Source organism: Meleagris gallopavo, chromosome 1, assembly GCF_000146605.3.
Source record: "Meleagris gallopavo isolate NT-WF06-2002-E0010 breed Aviagen turkey brand Nicholas breeding stock chromosome 1, Turkey_5.1, whole genome shotgun sequence".
NCBI classification, from domain to species: Eukaryota; Metazoa; Chordata; class Aves; order Galliformes; family Phasianidae; genus Meleagris; species Meleagris gallopavo.
This window is the reverse complement of record NC_015011.2, coordinates 13,390,268-13,407,051: the sequence shown is the minus strand read 5'-3', so window position 1 is coordinate 13,407,051 and position 16,784 is coordinate 13,390,268. Positions and strand designations below refer to the sequence as shown.

Sequence of the window (16,784 nt, the reverse complement as noted above, 5' to 3'; positions counted from 1 at the left end):
GTGACAGACTAAATATGTGAAATCAAATAGAAAGTTTGTGACATTTTCATCTGTTTTCGGACTGAAATCTCTTAAGTATAATTGGATCATACTTACTTTTGCTTTTTTCTGCAAGCAGAGGAATACAAACATTTATATTCTAAAATTTAGCTAATATTAATTTTTTTGCTTTTTTTGCCATGCTCATAGAAATCTGTACCACTGTCAGTGTCACCCATGCTGAAACGCAGCACCCACAACCTCACTGTCCTCACACTCACTGGCTGGTCTCCATAAACCTTCAGCAAGCACCAATGAATGTTAATGGGTGCCAATTTTTTCCATATGGAGGCATTCAATTCCACACCTTTACTTTGTACATACTTCCTTGTATGACACCATTTTGTCAGACTACTCCTGCCGTCTGTCTCATGGCAAGAAAATGTAATGTAATACTGGTGGGAAGGTTCAACCTCTTCTGCCATATCACTCTGACTTAGTGGACCAACGTAATAAAATAGAAGACATTAATTTTGGAGCAGCCTTTATACATCTTGAGCTGTTTTGGCTTTAGTCACGTGAGACTTGCAAGCTATTCTGGGGAGAAATATCATAGAATCCTAGAAGCAAAGAGTGACTGAGGTTGGCAGAGACCTCTGGGTACCTATGGCCCAACCCTGCCATAGCAGGGACACCCACAGCAGGGCACCCAAGGCCATGGCCAGGTGGCTTCAGGAGATTTAGCACCTGTGCAGCACAGAAGTGATTCCTGTTGTTCAGATGGTATCTCTTGTGTTTCAGTTTGTGCCCGTGGCCTCTTGCCTTAGTACTGGGCATCACTGAAAAGAGCCTGGCTCCATCTTCACTGCAGTCTCCTTTCAGGTATTCATGGACATTGAAAAGGTCTCCCCTTATCCTCCTCTTCTCCAGGCTGAATCAGGGGAGTCTGATAACTCAAAATGATTTGTATACATTATTCCAATCTCATACACTTGCTGCATGGCATAAGATTGCACCTGCAAGATTGACACTTGGTGAGGCATTTGTGTATCTCAAAACAGTGTTTCAGCCTGGAAATTCATAGGAATAATGATGACACTCCTTCCTCAGAACTACAAGTAGCAACGCAGTCTCTAGTGTTCAAAAACCAATGCCTTAATTTGTGACACCAATCTTTCTGGTGCTGTTGAGTGAGCTGGTGAAGGAGTGTCAGGGAACTGCGCTAACTATATTTCAGACAACTTCTAGTATTGCTGGAAATGAAGTCCTACATATGCTTGTGAACAGTTCTTCACTGAGCCCTTGCTAGTGAACTTCTTGATAAGACAATCACAGAAACCAGCTAGGTGCTAGAGGAGGAAATACTATAAAAGAGAACAATGTCAGTGTCACTTGGATCTTGACTGACAGCATCTGAGAGGGACTTGATCTGTTTGAAAAAGCATATAGGTACTGTAGCATGTGGTCATGATACAGTAAGTCCTGTACAATATTCACTTACAGTATTCACTTTCTTAGTTGACTGCCAAAATATGCATTTTTTAAATTTAGATTTGCATTGAAGGCATTCCTCATACATATATTGTTTAACATTTCCTCTTTGCTGTAATTGGACAGTCTAAATCTCACTTGATCAGATACTGGATGAGATAATGGTTTGTTCATCTGAGTTGACAATGGACAAACACAATGGACAACAAAATGGAAACAAACCAGTGGTAAGTTCAAGCTTTTTGCAGACGTACTGAATTCCTTCTCTCTTGAGTACTGTAATTTTTATAGAGGTGGTGAACTATTAGTGTTATGATGCAAAAAGATGCATGAATGATAACTAGATAATTATTCCCTAAGATTAGGAACATTGTAGGGTCAGCCTTCCTGTTATCACTTCATGTTTGCTTATTCAAGTGAATAACAACACTAATGAATTTGTAGATCAACAAGTATGCACAGTCTCCCTAATTTGCTTGCGTTTTGAGTAACCTCAGCTCCTTGAAGAATTCCTTATCTATAGGAGATTGATATAAAACTTGATAATAGGCCCACGGATATCAACGAGGCTGTGGATCTTTCCATCAAGTATTTCTAACAGTGAGCTTATTCCCTTTGGATATCTCACAAGTGCAGCAGAAATTCGGAGTGGTATATGTGAGACAGACCTCACCTAATTCTAGACTTCATCTCTCTACAGTCATCTAAAAATGGTCATACAAAAGGTGGATATTTTTCTCCACTGATGAGTAGCTAACAAATATAGAAACCTACACAAGTGTCTACACCTACTGGTTAACACTACTTAACCTGCTGGTAGTGTTAACCAGTAGGCGTAGACACCTATCATGTAGACATTTATATTTATATTAGCTAAATCTTATCTTAAATGTATTATTATTATTATTTTTATTTCTAGAATAGATTAACAAATATAGTAAAGCTATAATTTCTGAGAGAACAGATTCTAAAAAAAGCTGAAGTCTGCATTGTTTACAGATAATTTACCATCTTGCAGATGGCCAAGTGTATGCTTGGCTGATGAAATGAGAGAGAATATTTCCCACTCTTGATTCAAATTCTTGAGCTATATGACTTCATCACAGATGTGGATACATTTCTGGGAAGTTCATCCTGCAATGACCATGGCTATTTATCAGTCAAAAGGGTCATCAACAAACCCAGTTAGTTATTTGTGCATTATTGTTGTTTCTCGAATCTTTTACCAAAGGAACTTAAGCTTAGGAAAATGTGCTTAGTGAAAATCTTTCCTGTGCCTGTTTATGTATGTTTTAGTTTATCTAATCCATTGAATCACCTTGAGAATTGGAGGAGAGTTTGAGCTTTTGCAGCTTAAACTTTGATCAAAGTCAGCCGCAGGCCTAACTCTGTTTGCCTTAAAATGGCAGTCATTCAAAATCATTCACTGTATAAAAATCTTTACACGTTCATGCAGTCTTTTACCAGTTACTTTCACTCAGCATCTTAATGGGATTCAGCAGCTCCTTAAATGTAGACAGTTTTGTATTGGCAGTGTGAGGCTTCAGCCAAGATAAAGCAATGGAACCTCAGAGGAAAGTATGTGGTATGAGTATCTCCTAGGCTGTCTTGAGGTAGATGGAGAAGCTGTGGGGTGTAATGTTCATATCCAGCAGCTTGATTGTACTCCAAATGCTAAAACTTGTCCTAGTAATACTGCAAATGCCTTTCTAAAAGGCATTAGATCACAGATGCCAGATTTACACAAGTGCATAACAACCCTCAGGAACTCCAAAACATCTGGCAAATAGGATCTAGAATGTAATTTTGTCTGTTTCTGATGCATCCACTGAGATGCGGCTCCTCTGAGTTTGCTTGCGAGGTTTGCTGTGGGTCTGCAGCAATTACAGCAATACCTCTTAATGCCCAGCACTGTGCTCTGAGCAGTGTTGTAATGTCAGTGCACTCACTTCGCCTTGCTGCACTAATTGTTTCATAGCAATGCAGTGATGACAAGTCTGTCAGGCAGCAGCTTTGGTGTTCCAAGTGATGAAATCCAAAATTGTTTTGTTTTGCAGGTGAAATCACCGTGTTGCCATCAGGTTAAAAGGATCACAATGAAACTTACATAGCTTCATCCTTCTCATATCTGTACTTGTATCTAAACACTAAACTAGCTTTTGGGTAGAGAAGTAAAATGATTAAAAAGTTTAAAATATTAGTTTTCTATGAGTTTGGTTTTTTTAACAGTTAGAGTAAGTCCACCTCGTGTCTTCAAGCATGCAGTCAGGATCCAGTAAGGTGTAGGAGATGTGTCTTTCCTTACTGTTTTCTAATGTCTGATGCCTGTCTGAAACATTAGCGTTTTGTTTACCAGTTGCCAAAATAAATAAACAAATAAAATAAATAAAAGAGCATCAACCTTGCAAGGGAAAGAGTCCAGAGTTATACCACAGATGGGTACACCAGCACCTGTGGTTATCCCTCACATCCATGTCGCTTCATAGATTGTAGAGCCATTGTCCTCAAGCTTTTTACTATGGTACCCTGCTGACACAATATGATATTTTGATTGCTTATTAAAGCCTCCCGTGACTGTGATTGTAGCAGGAGTGCACATAAATTGCACAACACACGGTTCATGTCAAAAGAATAAATAAAATCTATTTCAAAAGCTCTGTTTAAAACCTATTTAAAATCTCTGTTCATCATGTAATGATGTCTACCTAACAAAACAAAAATCTGTAATCTCAAGTAGTTTTGAAACACAGGCTTTTAAGAGCTTTATCAACAAACACTTTGGACGGCCATATCTCCAGCTAATTAGATTGTACAATGTTTGAATAGGTAGAGAATCATAGTTTGATTGTTAGTTTGAAAAGTACTGAGTATGCGATCGCTTGGCTGCACAGTGCTTTTAAGAATATTCTGACCTTAAATAAGTTTTCCCAGTTTTCCATTATCATATTTAGGAATTACTGCAAATATTCACAGAAACCACGCTAGATGCCACAATCATTAGCCTGAGATTCTCTAATTACTTTACAACAGAACTCTGTCAGTCTTCACAAAAATGAAGACATCTGCCTACAGAATTTATTCAGAAATTTAACTTTGCATATAACAGACTAACATAATTAGAGAGCATATTTGAATGTATATTTCTATCATGGATTCTTAAGATGAATTAATTACCTTTGGAAAAAAAAATCTATTTTAAGATTCATTTCAAAGCTCATTTTTTTCCCCATGTATTCCCATTACAGACTGTGGCTACCGTAATGAACATCAAGGACATCTATATTGAATTTCAACATCAGAATTTAAAAAAGATGTAAGGACACTCTCTTTTCCATAGTAAAGTACTCCATATGAACAATTCCTCACAACCATTTCCCACGCCAGACACACTTGCAGGTATTTGGGTGCTGCATCTGAGAATGCTAAACTATGAGTAGCAGGGAAAATCTCTCATGCAGCATATAAGGTAATAACAAAATATTAGAAGATATGAAGATCATGTTACTAAGCTTATCTGCTACTTTAATTTTGCCTTTGGCAACCAAGTTGCATTTTGAAGTTAAAACAGTAAGAAGAATTGAAAATTAAAAAGCCAGTAGACTTTTTTTTTTTTTAATTAAAACCAACAAAAAACAATCTATGTTCTGCTTCTTTCTTACATTTTATTATTTGTAAAATATAAATTATTTATTAATTCATTAATATGGCATCAGAAACATCATGCCGAAAGTAATACAAGACTTTGGGCAAATTGTAGTGTTTTAAAAATAATACTTTTCACAACCTTAACACTTCCTACTTGCAAAGTCCTGCAGATTCCTACAGAAAAAGATTAGGGTGATTTATTCCAATAAACTACGATGGTCTGAATTATTCCTTTGCAATACCAGAACAAGGATGAAAAGAAATTTCCAGAAAAATCATGTGGGACTACTCCACCTACATTATTTGTGCTTATGTGCGTTTACATGTTTGCTCCCTGTACTGTAACAGAATATAAGAGCATTCTCTGCTGCTTTGCTCCATCCACAGTGAACTGTCTCAGGCTAGAAAATTCTCTGCATCTCCATGGTGACTCTGGCCACCACGAACTGGGTTTTCTGCGAAGATAATGTGAATCCCAAACTACTATTTCTTCTATTACATGTTAGTGAGAAATGGATGGAAAATTATGTATAAGTCCTGATGTCAATGCTCAGTCTAACTAGTACGTGAGGAACAAAGTCTGCTTAAGAGTAACTTGCACAGTGACAGGGCTGTGCCGATGCAGAATGACAGTCTCCAGTAAGCAGCTGTAGCAGTGGAAATCCACATCAGATAAAATTAAGAAAAATCTTCACCATGAGAATGGTTGCAGGACAGGAGCCAGCAGCAGCTCATCCTTCAGCATTCTCTATGCTCCTGTGGATGAAATCTTATCCAACCTCAAAGTTAGCACTACTTTGAGCAGGAGGTTGGTGGCTGGGGACTGTTCCACTTTATCATTCTGCCATCTTATTCTCCTGCAGGAGATAATCGCTGACTAGGAAACTGACTTCATTTTCCTTCAAAAATGCTTCATCCATGCATAGACTCTAGAGACATTTAAGGCATTTTGCAATTTTTATCAATCTATGGATATGAAAGTATTTCCAGCATTGATCCAGATCTTAATAGCAGCATTAGATCTCTTCAGAAGTTTCTTTTCTTCATTTAGTTTTTGCAGATTCTTTATTAGTAGTCCACAGATGCCTACATCTCCATATGTCACACTGAAAACTCATTTTGATGTTCTAATGAAAACAAGGTTGGATCAGACTCGACTTTGATTGTTTTTCAAAGCTATCTTTTCTAAAGGCAGAATTTTTCCCTTAGTAGACTGTGCTCTCTCTGCCTCTCCATGCAGAAATTCCTCTTGAATAAATAGGCTAAAAACCAAAGAACATTATAACTAGATTTCATGTAGTAAAATGGAGAGCATTTCTCAGTCTATTTCAATGTAGAACGGAGAGATCTTTCTTCCCTTAAAATATTGTGAAAAGGAAAGGATGAGCTACTTGGTAATTTAAGGAATTTCTATCTGAAGAGTTATCTTTTCTTGTAGAGGAACTGTTAGGCATCTACACAGCAACTGATATGGAAAAATGCATGCGTTTATGGACAGAGAGAATCTCAGAAATCACAAATCATTGTATTTCTTACATAAAAGAACCATCTTAATTACCTGTTTCCATTTTCCCATCTTGTGCTGCAGGCCCATCAGGAATTACACTCTTCACCTGAAGAAACTCATCTGGCTCATCCCCACCAATGATGGTAAATCCAAAACCCATGTTGCTTTTCTTAAGAGTGGTGCTGAGGAAAGTCCCCTTTAGCTGTGATGCATCACGGGTGAAGAGTGGTTTTTCTACATCAGTCAACACAAACAAGAAAGACAAAAGTTCTGATCTAGTCAAAATAGACAGGCAGGGACAGCAGATAACAATATCAGCTGGCAGCGTGTGACAGCATATGAAAATAGAGGAAATAAAGAGTGCAGGCATTCCAGGAAAAAAAAAATATATTTGTGAGTTTTCATATTAAAACAAAGCTTAAAAAGTGTTTTAATCTATGGCAGATCAGCCATAAGAGGGGAATTATATTCTTTCATATTAGAAATACATTTAAAAGTGGATACTGTGTAGCTAAAATAATTACAACAATAAAAATGATACGTGAGGCAATTTTAAAACCTCTTCCCTAAACTATAAATCGAGCTTTGTCTACAAAGTAATATGTTCTGTACAATTTCCCTCACACTTGCAATAAGAGAAATATCCCCTGTATTTCTCATTCCATGTGTTACAAACAGTGATAAACATTCGGTGATCTTTCCTCTCCAGGCACATGGGGTTTGTGCCAGGTCTGACCGCCGTGATGGCGGTGCCACCTTCCTGTCCCCTTGCTGCATGCCCGGTGTGCAATGTGGGTGGCTGCAGCCTCTCACTGCCTCGCTCCCATGCTTTGCTGTGTAGAGAAGGATAGGAGGAATGTGCAAAGGTGGTGGTTTCCATTCATCTGGCTAAGTGGGCAGTGCAGTGGGGCTGGCAGGACATACCGTACGGCCCGCGTGTCCCAACGGGGTTGCGCCAGCACTGGGACAGATCATTCACACTGCGGGACCGCTGCGGAACGGGGCGCAGGCGGACGAGTTTGGGCCTAGGCAGGGTTGATGAGGAGCTGCCTACTATCACAAAGGAGAAGAAGCCTCATTCTCCGGCTGGAACCTCATGTTAAAGTTTATTTGTCTCTACCAGTACTCTTTGCTGCTTACACAGCTCATTGTAAGCACGTTAATTTTCACATTATGGAGAGGCTGTATTCCTGTAAACTCCTACAGCACAGTGCCTGAGGCTTTTAACTTAATTGATGCCTGCTAGATGAGCTAGCTAAGAAACATACCAAACATCAACTAAAGGTAATTTACAGATAGTACAATTAATTATTTCAGTGTTGCCAACCTCAGGTGCTCAAGAGAGAGTCACGCATTCCCAAGAATAGAAGTTATTATTTTATTTAGAAAATTACTTTGGGGCTCTTATTGTGCATTCTGTTTCTCAGCCTTCAGGAAACACTACGGTCAACTGGTCTCTTTTTCCTGCGACTCTGGAGGTTAGAGTTTCTTAGGTGTCTCATGAGTCCCACAACTCCAGGAGCTGGGGCTTTTAGGAGAGAAAAATGCTAGGAGGCAGGTGATAACATTGTGAGAATTGGCAACACTCTTATTTCCATCAGACTAGGACAAAATCATTGTCGCGTAGCAGGAGAGCAGGATCTTTCATCTTAACTAAGATAGGCTGACATGGTACTGTACCTCGGAAACCTTGGGCCTGCATAGGCTTTGTTCCAAGTTCTGCGTTGGGCATGTTATGCTGCTGTAGTTTCCTTTTTGCTTCTAGCACAGGGTTTTCAAATTGTGTTCTTCTATTTATGTGGCTGGAAAAAATTTGGTTTTGATTAAAAATTGGGTTCAGTTGGGGAAAATGATTATTTTCACAGTAGGATGTGACTGAGGTGTGTGTGGTTAGATAGTGATACTGTTATGAAATCCCAATGGGCCTGAGCATGTCCCTTACACTCTGCATAATTTTGGTGGGGATGAGAAATGCACAATCTATGCGCATAAAATAATGAACAGCATTGGAAAGTGCCTTATCATTTCAATATGCTGAACTCTGCTACAGGCAAATGGTTTTGATCTATGGGACTACATGGTAAATTGCAGTACTGCTGAAGCGTGCTACAACAACAGTTTCTCATGTCTTTAGTACAAACATTGTTCTGTGCATGATTCAAAGGGACAGAACCAATATTTTTTCATTGTTATTTTTTAGCTGTAAATAAAATTACTTACAGAAAAGGTAAAGCCTGGCACACATAGGGTTTTAATGATCACTGCTTAAAAAGAAATATATGTAGCATAGGAAAATAACTGAGGATTATTTCTTTTTAATTCTGTTACGTATCTGCTAAGCTGTACAGAAAAACAGGACGTTTCAGAAACTAAGTCAGATGGTAGATTAAAAATATATGCATAAATAATGAACTGGAGAATAAATAACCATTGTACACCTTTTTTTTTTTTTCACCTTTAAAAAAATGTATTACATTTCCTGTAGCAAGTCAGGAAATACACCTGTCATTACATCACTCATTGTCTTTATTTTGCTTGAAACTACTATCTTAACTACTTACTCTAATCTTATCCTTGATTTTAATACTTTAAGATAAAGTGTCTATTTTACCAATAACAAATAGTCCTACACTTCTGTTACGTGTTTCTCACTTTTTGTGAAGAAGTCAAGGGATTTAGGAGGAAGTATCGAACAATTCTAAAAGATAAGGTCATGATAGGATCACAAGTAAAAAAAAGTTTTACGCTGCAGATAGTGTTCTGGGGAAGTAAATACACAATGCAAATTACAGTCTCAAACACATCAGTCCTTGTTTATTCTTACTAAGCTACTCTCTACTAATTTTTTTCTGCAAAGTCAATCCTGATCACGAGCTTCAAGCACTTGGAGTGGCAACCTGAGAACTTCTGAGATCTCAAAATGGGTTGAATTCTGTTTATTTTGAGATGACCTTTTATGACCAAACATTAAGCATTACTCAGGTCCCTCAGGATTCGGATCCTAACATTACTTCAAACAAAATGAGTGGAAATGATATAAAGGAGGAGTTGAAGGAAGTCATTAAGTCCTAAGGAAGAGTATTATTCTTGGAAAACAAAGATTAATGTAATGAAAAGATACATTGATTTAATGACAGGAAGAATATATTATAAATTCTGGGCTTGCTATTTTGTTAACATGGCTATCTCATTCAAGTGGCAGCTAAATCACTCTTGTACTGCAAAATTTTGATTAATAGCTTTCTTATAAATATTAAACTATACTACAAAAGTAGAAGATTATTTTTGTTTCTTTCCTTCCATATACTAACTGATTAAGATTGCAGGCTTTGCTTTCCTAGGCTTTAGACCTTGCTGTAATTGTCAGGGTCAGTTTTCATCACCTTTGTCCATTGCAAACCTAGATATGTATGATGGAAGGGAGAGAAACTTCATCAGTTAAAAATGAAGGAAGACAAGACTCACATGCATTAAATGATCATAGGATAATTTTGAAATACCAATACGAGCATGAAAATGATAGTTTTCATGCTACTATTTATCATGTGATGCATTCCAGTACTATGAAAGAAATACTATTTTTGCCATTACAAAAGGAAATTGTGAAACATCATGTGAAATACTAGACAAAGTTCTGATCTCCCATGATCAAATAAAATGAATCCACAACAAATGTTTTTACATGAAGACCAGTGAAAGAGAGAGTATTCTATGACAGAACACCAAAGGAGTTCTGCTTTTTTATTCAAGTGGAATGAATACTCATATATGGCTGCATTTTATGAATATATTTGGAAGTAAATAGTAGTATATATTAAAAATGTCAGGATTTCAGTCATGAAATCTTCAAGCTTCTTTCAAGCAGAAGTGTGAAATTATGAAACAGCTTCCAATAGCATTTATGGGATAAAAGTCTAGCTTGTTTTATGATGGCATTTGATAAGAATGAAAACAAGTTTTCTACACAGGATATTGAGCTAGTTGCCCAAACAAAGGGATCAAACACTATTTTAGAGGCACTAAAATATCCTATCCCAGTCCTCAGCTGCCCTTCCAGAAGACCTTGGGGTTCCTGTAACTTTTGTCTCATATAATGCAGAGGTGATGGATATTCCAAATCACATTATACATCTGCCTTTATGTAGGACCTTAGAATATGCTTAGAGCTTTGCTGTAACAGCAGGTCACAGTCCAGTGCCCCTAGTCAAAACTTACACGTGGTCCTGTGATTAAAAAAGAGGGATTTTACCTAATATAGGATGTGTCAATGGCTCATGGAAAATCAGCTCCTTTGATACTGCCACGACAGCTAGAATTTCTTATCAGCTGCTTCTCAGCAGTTTCTAGTAGGAGCTGGAGTTGTGGTTTAGTATATTTAGACAGAAATGTTTTCTGTAATAGCTATCTTGAATATGACCTTTTTGTTCTAACATATCAGACAGGAAGACTAGCAGAGATACTTGAGGCACCTCAGGGTGTTGATGCAATCTCAGTAATTCTTAACTCCAATTTATTTCCCTATTTTGACTGTTTTATAGTAGAGTGCCATTTCAAAAACACACTGAAAATTCCATCAAATTCATACAGCTCTGTGTTACATATTGGGCCCAATAAGAGCCAAAAAAAAAAAAAAAAAAGAAAAGAATATTACACAGAAAATCAGTCCTTTTTATCAGTTAAACTGGATATATGCTCCTAGATTGATGAGACAAGAAGCACCTCCCTATTGTGCAATTTTAAGTGCTCTAGAGCTCCATGGCTAAATCAGAAAAATTGCTACTGATGAGTTTAGCTGAGAATGAAGTTATTAAGCTAAGTACTTTCCTTGAAAGGAAGGACATTCTAGCCTTTCATCTGGGTACTTCAACTGCATACAAAATAGGTATTACTGAACTAGGCCTTAATAAGACAATCTAAATGTGAGTTTTAGAGATGGTTACAAATAAGTGCTTTGGTGTTTAGTTATATTGCTCACTGCCCTCAGCAACTAATTCAGTGAGCATTTCTCTCTTGACTTGAAAATTTTATTTCGTTCTCTTCCTACCTAAAAATTGCATCTCTGCTATTCTCCTAACTGGGGTCCAGAAGGAAGACTGGGGACTGCCTACCTAGAGGAATATAACTAATCCACACCTGTGGGATAAGACTTCTCATCAACTTGTATGAACAGTTTTTTTTCCTCTCTCTCTGTCCCCTCTCATAAGTATTTTTGGGTCCTGAGTCAACTTTATTTTATACTATGAATATTAAATGTAAAAACCTTATCCAAAGATAAAAATCCTATTCCAGAGATAAAATTCCAGATAAAAAAATTCCAGAGAAGAATCATGGTGCATTTTGCTCACTTTTCTGGTTCTAGGAACCCTGCTATCTCCCTGCACAGAAGAACGAGCAGTCAGCTCATTCATACTGTTCATACTGTTAGCCCACAGTATGCAAGCTGTAGGGTTTGGGTTTGGGCTGCTTTTAACTGCAAAATTGAATTGGTGAATTTTGTGTCATCATGAGGAGTATGGTCAACACCAGATATCCTGAAAACATGCATCAGCAGAAGGATTTTTGCCTATTCTTCTCCTTAGCTACTGTAATGGATAGTTGTTCATTAGTAGTTTGTGGTTAAAACCCATCAAGCAGTTATGAGGATCAGGATACCTACAAGACAGACATTCTGATGGATAATTTATTAATGAGTCTTCTTTACATTCACATTTTTCAGTCACTACTATTTTATGATAACAACAACAAAAAAACAAACTCTGGAAAGGCTTTCTTCTTGAGTAATAACAGAACATTGCCAGAAATTGTAAGTTAAGGTGATACATTTTTCTAGAATAAATACCTGTATGGCCAATTTAGCTGTTCTATTACAGAGGCTGTGTCAGGAAATTGAACTCTGTGTTGTGGTTAATCATCCTTAAAGGGGGAAATAATCTTTTGTCAATTAGAATGCTGAAAAGATCCAGTGCACTTTAACAACCACATTCTCTCCATAGCCTTGTGCAGATAAGTGCTGCTAGCTCTTAGTTCATAAATTAAGAGAGAATTGCATGAAAGTTAACCCAGGTATACCAAACACTTCTCATTCATGTGAGATGTCTACACCTTACAGATGAAGCTCGGATCTTCATAACAAGCCAAATTAAAATTTTAATAGTGTCTTGAACTTACATTCATGCATGATTTATGTGATGAAGTTATACCGGGGACCTGATTTTTTCAACAGAATTTGCAAATATGGTATGACTTAGTTAACTTTGCCAGAATGACCTTTTTATTTTCTTCGTTTTTGTTTCCTTGCTTGTTTTCCACATTATCTCTTGGTCTCAGGTTCTGGAACTCTCATAAAGTGAACCCGAATCTCTCTACTCCATTGTCCTTCCTTACAGTCCTCCCATGTGATACAGATGAGTCAGTGAGTGGAACATGAGCCCTTTTTTCACTGACAGTTTTAAAGGCCTGCATATAAACTTGAACTGGACTTGAATGTGAGAAAGTTCATGACACTGCTTTCCATGATTTACCCCACTATTACGACATAATTAAGACAGTTTAATGTTAACTGATTGTATCTAGTTAAAAATGAACTAATCCATTGAATACTGGTAATAAAAAAGGTGCAACTTCTACTTTTTAGAATGAAAAATGGGAAGCAATTTTTGTTTCAAACTAATTGAGCTCCGACAGCAAATTAAAGTACAACTGTGCTTTACTGACTATAAAACTCCTTATGAACTTAGCATGGCTGCAGGTTTAATGCAATCCTGTGAACATTAATTTCACTTCTTAAATCCTCTGAGCTTACAAGTAGGTTTTATATATCTTTTCACAAATCTTATCTGCAGTAGGATGAAGAAACCTGGCAGTAACGGCCTTGAAATATGTAACTGCTTGATAACATCTGCGTTGAGTACCTTGTGTCTATTCACCTGTGGATGGACATGAAATGGGGATGAAACTGAGGGGAAGTGTGAGCCTCGTCACTGCCACAATGCCTTGGGCTGCACTAATAGCAAAGGGGGCTCAGTAAGTAATACACAGAAGTTGCACAACACCTTTTACTCACCAAAATACATTAAAAACCACCAAGGTGGAATACACCCAGCAGCTTATAACTGTATGTGCAGAAATCTTCAGGGAGGTTAAGTACAAAGATACACCAACCACTAAATACTCTGAGGTTCATAAAGGATCTCAGCCACAAATTGATGGCATTACTTAAGGACTTACCTTTAGGTAGAGAAGAATAATGACTAAGCTGGCTTGGGCAAGCAGCAAAGCAGATGGGGTTGCTGCTCTTGCACCTGAGGGCAAGGATTCAGCTAGAGGCAAAAAGTGGCAGAGCAGATGCTACTGCATTTGGAGAATGGGACAGGAGGACTCAGTGTGGCAGTGGCCAGACACGGTTTCCATTTGTTTGTTTGCTTTGCAAGGGGCCTAGCGAAGCTGCTGTTATAACGATGAAGAAAGGTGAATCTCTCAGACACATCTTCTAACCCTTCTGAAACTTGATCTTTTTGTGATCCCTCTATCCAGCTCTACCCTGTGCATTTTAACAGCTGCATATGCCATGGTCTGGAAAATCTGCAGTCCTAGCATATGTCCAGAGTGATCCTGTAATCAAAGCACTGGTATGGATTCAAGAGACCAAGGGAATGATGTGACACGCAAATGAACATTTTCTATTCTGTCTGAAATGAATAATTTTACTGCGTTGTGCCAGGATCTGAAACTAAAATTTTAGGTCAGGTACTATCCTCTTTGAAGACTCTCTTCTTCAATTAAGAAAAAGTAATGGCTAGACCTTTCTCAAAACAAATAGTCTGTAAAAATGCTGCAGCTTTCTCTATCCTCCGCTATATACAAGGGCTGCTCCAAAAGTAATGCCTCCTATTTAATTATTTCAATGGATAGATGGATTTTGGTGGTATGTCAGTAAAGTTTGAACTTTCCTGCCAATATTCTGTTACGTTTTGTTGCTGTGAGACAGACAGCTGCAGAGGGGCAGTCTGACAGAACGCTGTTTGACATGAAGTGTGAATGAAGCAAAGGTGTGTAGCTGAATTCCTCTGTGTAGGAGAAATGGCACCCACTGACGTTCATTGACATTTGCTGAACGTTTATGGAGACCAAGCAGTGGATGTGAGCACAGTGAGGGGTGGGTGGTGCATTTCAGCACTGGCAAAAGGGATGTGAAAGACAAGCCACATTCCAGATGGTCATGCAGATTTGCATGACTGCAGCATGCTGGCTCATATTCGTTGCTGGTGAAAATGTAGAGCAAATGGTAATGTCTACATCAAAAAAGTGCATTTTGTAGCTGAGAATTTGCTCTATCAAATAGTGTTATTATGCTCTCTGTATCTGTTGCAGTGTCCACAGAAATAAATAGATGGCATTACTTTTGTAGTGACCTATGCACTTTAAGTAGACCCTAATAGGAGAGAAGAGAATAAAAACTGACCACTCTGAGCACATATCACAAGTTGAATCTACATTAACCTTACATAAATCTGATTGACTCTGTTAGGCTAAATAGCATATAGAATCATCTCTCTGATTTACCTATCTTATGTAGTAACTACCTGTAATGGGCTTCCTCTATTACTTCAAACAAAAGCTTTCTATTCCCCTTTGCACACAGGAGTTTCATGTTCCACGACTAAAATAAAATATGAAAAATGAATGCAAGGACTGTGTTGTGAAATAAAACATAACAGACCTAAAATTTTATATGCAGAGTGTGAAAATTTGTGAAAAGGAAAGCAGTCTTAAATGAGCTAAACTGATTATGCTTTGCTTTATTCATTGACTAATAAGATCTGCACCTCACTGGATATCCAAATCTTACAGAAAAAGTACAACACTTATTTAATTAATACATTATTTTACAAATTCCAACTGAAATCAAACCCTCGAGAAACAGAATGACTGAATGACTGAGTCACTGATTTGAGACACACTGAAATATATTTGGTCACATTAACTGTACTGATGACTGAGAATTCCTGGTATACCTTTAGTATAACATTCAGTGTTTGTACCCATTTGTATCCAAATTCAGTAACTGCACCCATGTCTTGCCAGCTAAGCACTGCAGAGGATACTAGTATTACATTATGACATATTAACAGCAATAACAGCAACTTAATATTGAACTTGGGAACTTACTCAACATAATAAGTGCCATAAATGGGATCATCAATTTTCTCCCAGCCATATGGAAGCTCTGAAAAACAAAGATTTATCTTTCTCAGTAAATGAAATACAAAATGCTTCGATTTCTGATAGTGAAATTGCAGATCTTTGCTGGATGTTAAGGGAAATAACTGGATAGTGAGGTCAGATAAAGTCACCAAAGCAAATGCCAAACATTGAACACACATCAGGGTGACCACAAGTAGCAGTAACTAGAAAACTGGCATGCAAACAAAGATCTCAGTCTTGAGAAAAACACATTTTAGTTGAACTACTTTACTGTTCCAACAGCTGTGCCAGTCAACAACAGTAGCATATCTTGTATGACATCACTGCAAGAGGAAGTGAGGGATTTTTTTTCTTCCAAATAGATACACAAACACTCATATAGACACACACAAGCACTTTGCTTTTTGAACTTTTTTTCTTTCCTATGAACCCTAGATATGTTGGTCTAGAAGAAAGGAAAAGAGTTTAACTCCTGTCACTTACGTATAAGAATGTCTAAATGCTCCAGAATGGTTTGTTCTATTTGTCTTAACTATGATAGCAATTCCACGGTCTTCAAAGTTGTGCTATTGCAAAGCTTAGTTGTATATCAGAGAGACATCATGGTACATAGAAGTACATGGAAGCGAAAACCAGAATAAGGTATTTTAACATCTTAATAAGCCATAAGCCAGCCTTAACACTTGAAATAGAGAAGAAACCTAAAACATTCAGATATTAACAATTATTAAATACATTAATGTAATGATCTTGAAAATGCTGAGATAGCAGGGCCGGTATCCTAGACTCAGTGGGCAGAGAAGCCAGGCAGATATTGGATCCAGATCTGCCAAGAACTTCAGTAAATTCTGTAGGAAACTGTCCCTGTGCTGGTTCACACAGTCCTGTATATCCTGGGACAGAACTTGGGATGTAATTCATAAACATTCAAAAAGAAAGCTGCAAATCTTGTACTTCC

The 16,784-nt window shown here is 37.6% G+C and overlaps 1 protein-coding gene across 1 annotated transcript in view; it reads right to left on the bottom strand.

Moving 5' to 3' along the window:
- Window positions 1–16,784, bottom strand: part of MAGI2 (membrane associated guanylate kinase, WW and PDZ domain containing 2) — a 78,567-nt gene that overhangs the window by 51,020 nt on the left and 10,763 nt on the right. The window contains exons 2-4 of the mRNA XM_031553012.1: window positions 15,791–15,848; window positions 8,303–8,424; window positions 6,674–6,856 (exon numbers count right to left, since the gene is read on the bottom strand). Coding sequence (XP_031408872.1) covers window positions 6,674–6,856; window positions 8,303–8,354 — 235 coding nt within the window. The 5' untranslated portion in view covers window positions 8,355–8,424; window positions 15,791–15,848. The remainder of the gene's footprint in view (window positions 1–6,673; window positions 6,857–8,302; window positions 8,425–15,790; window positions 15,849–16,784) is intronic.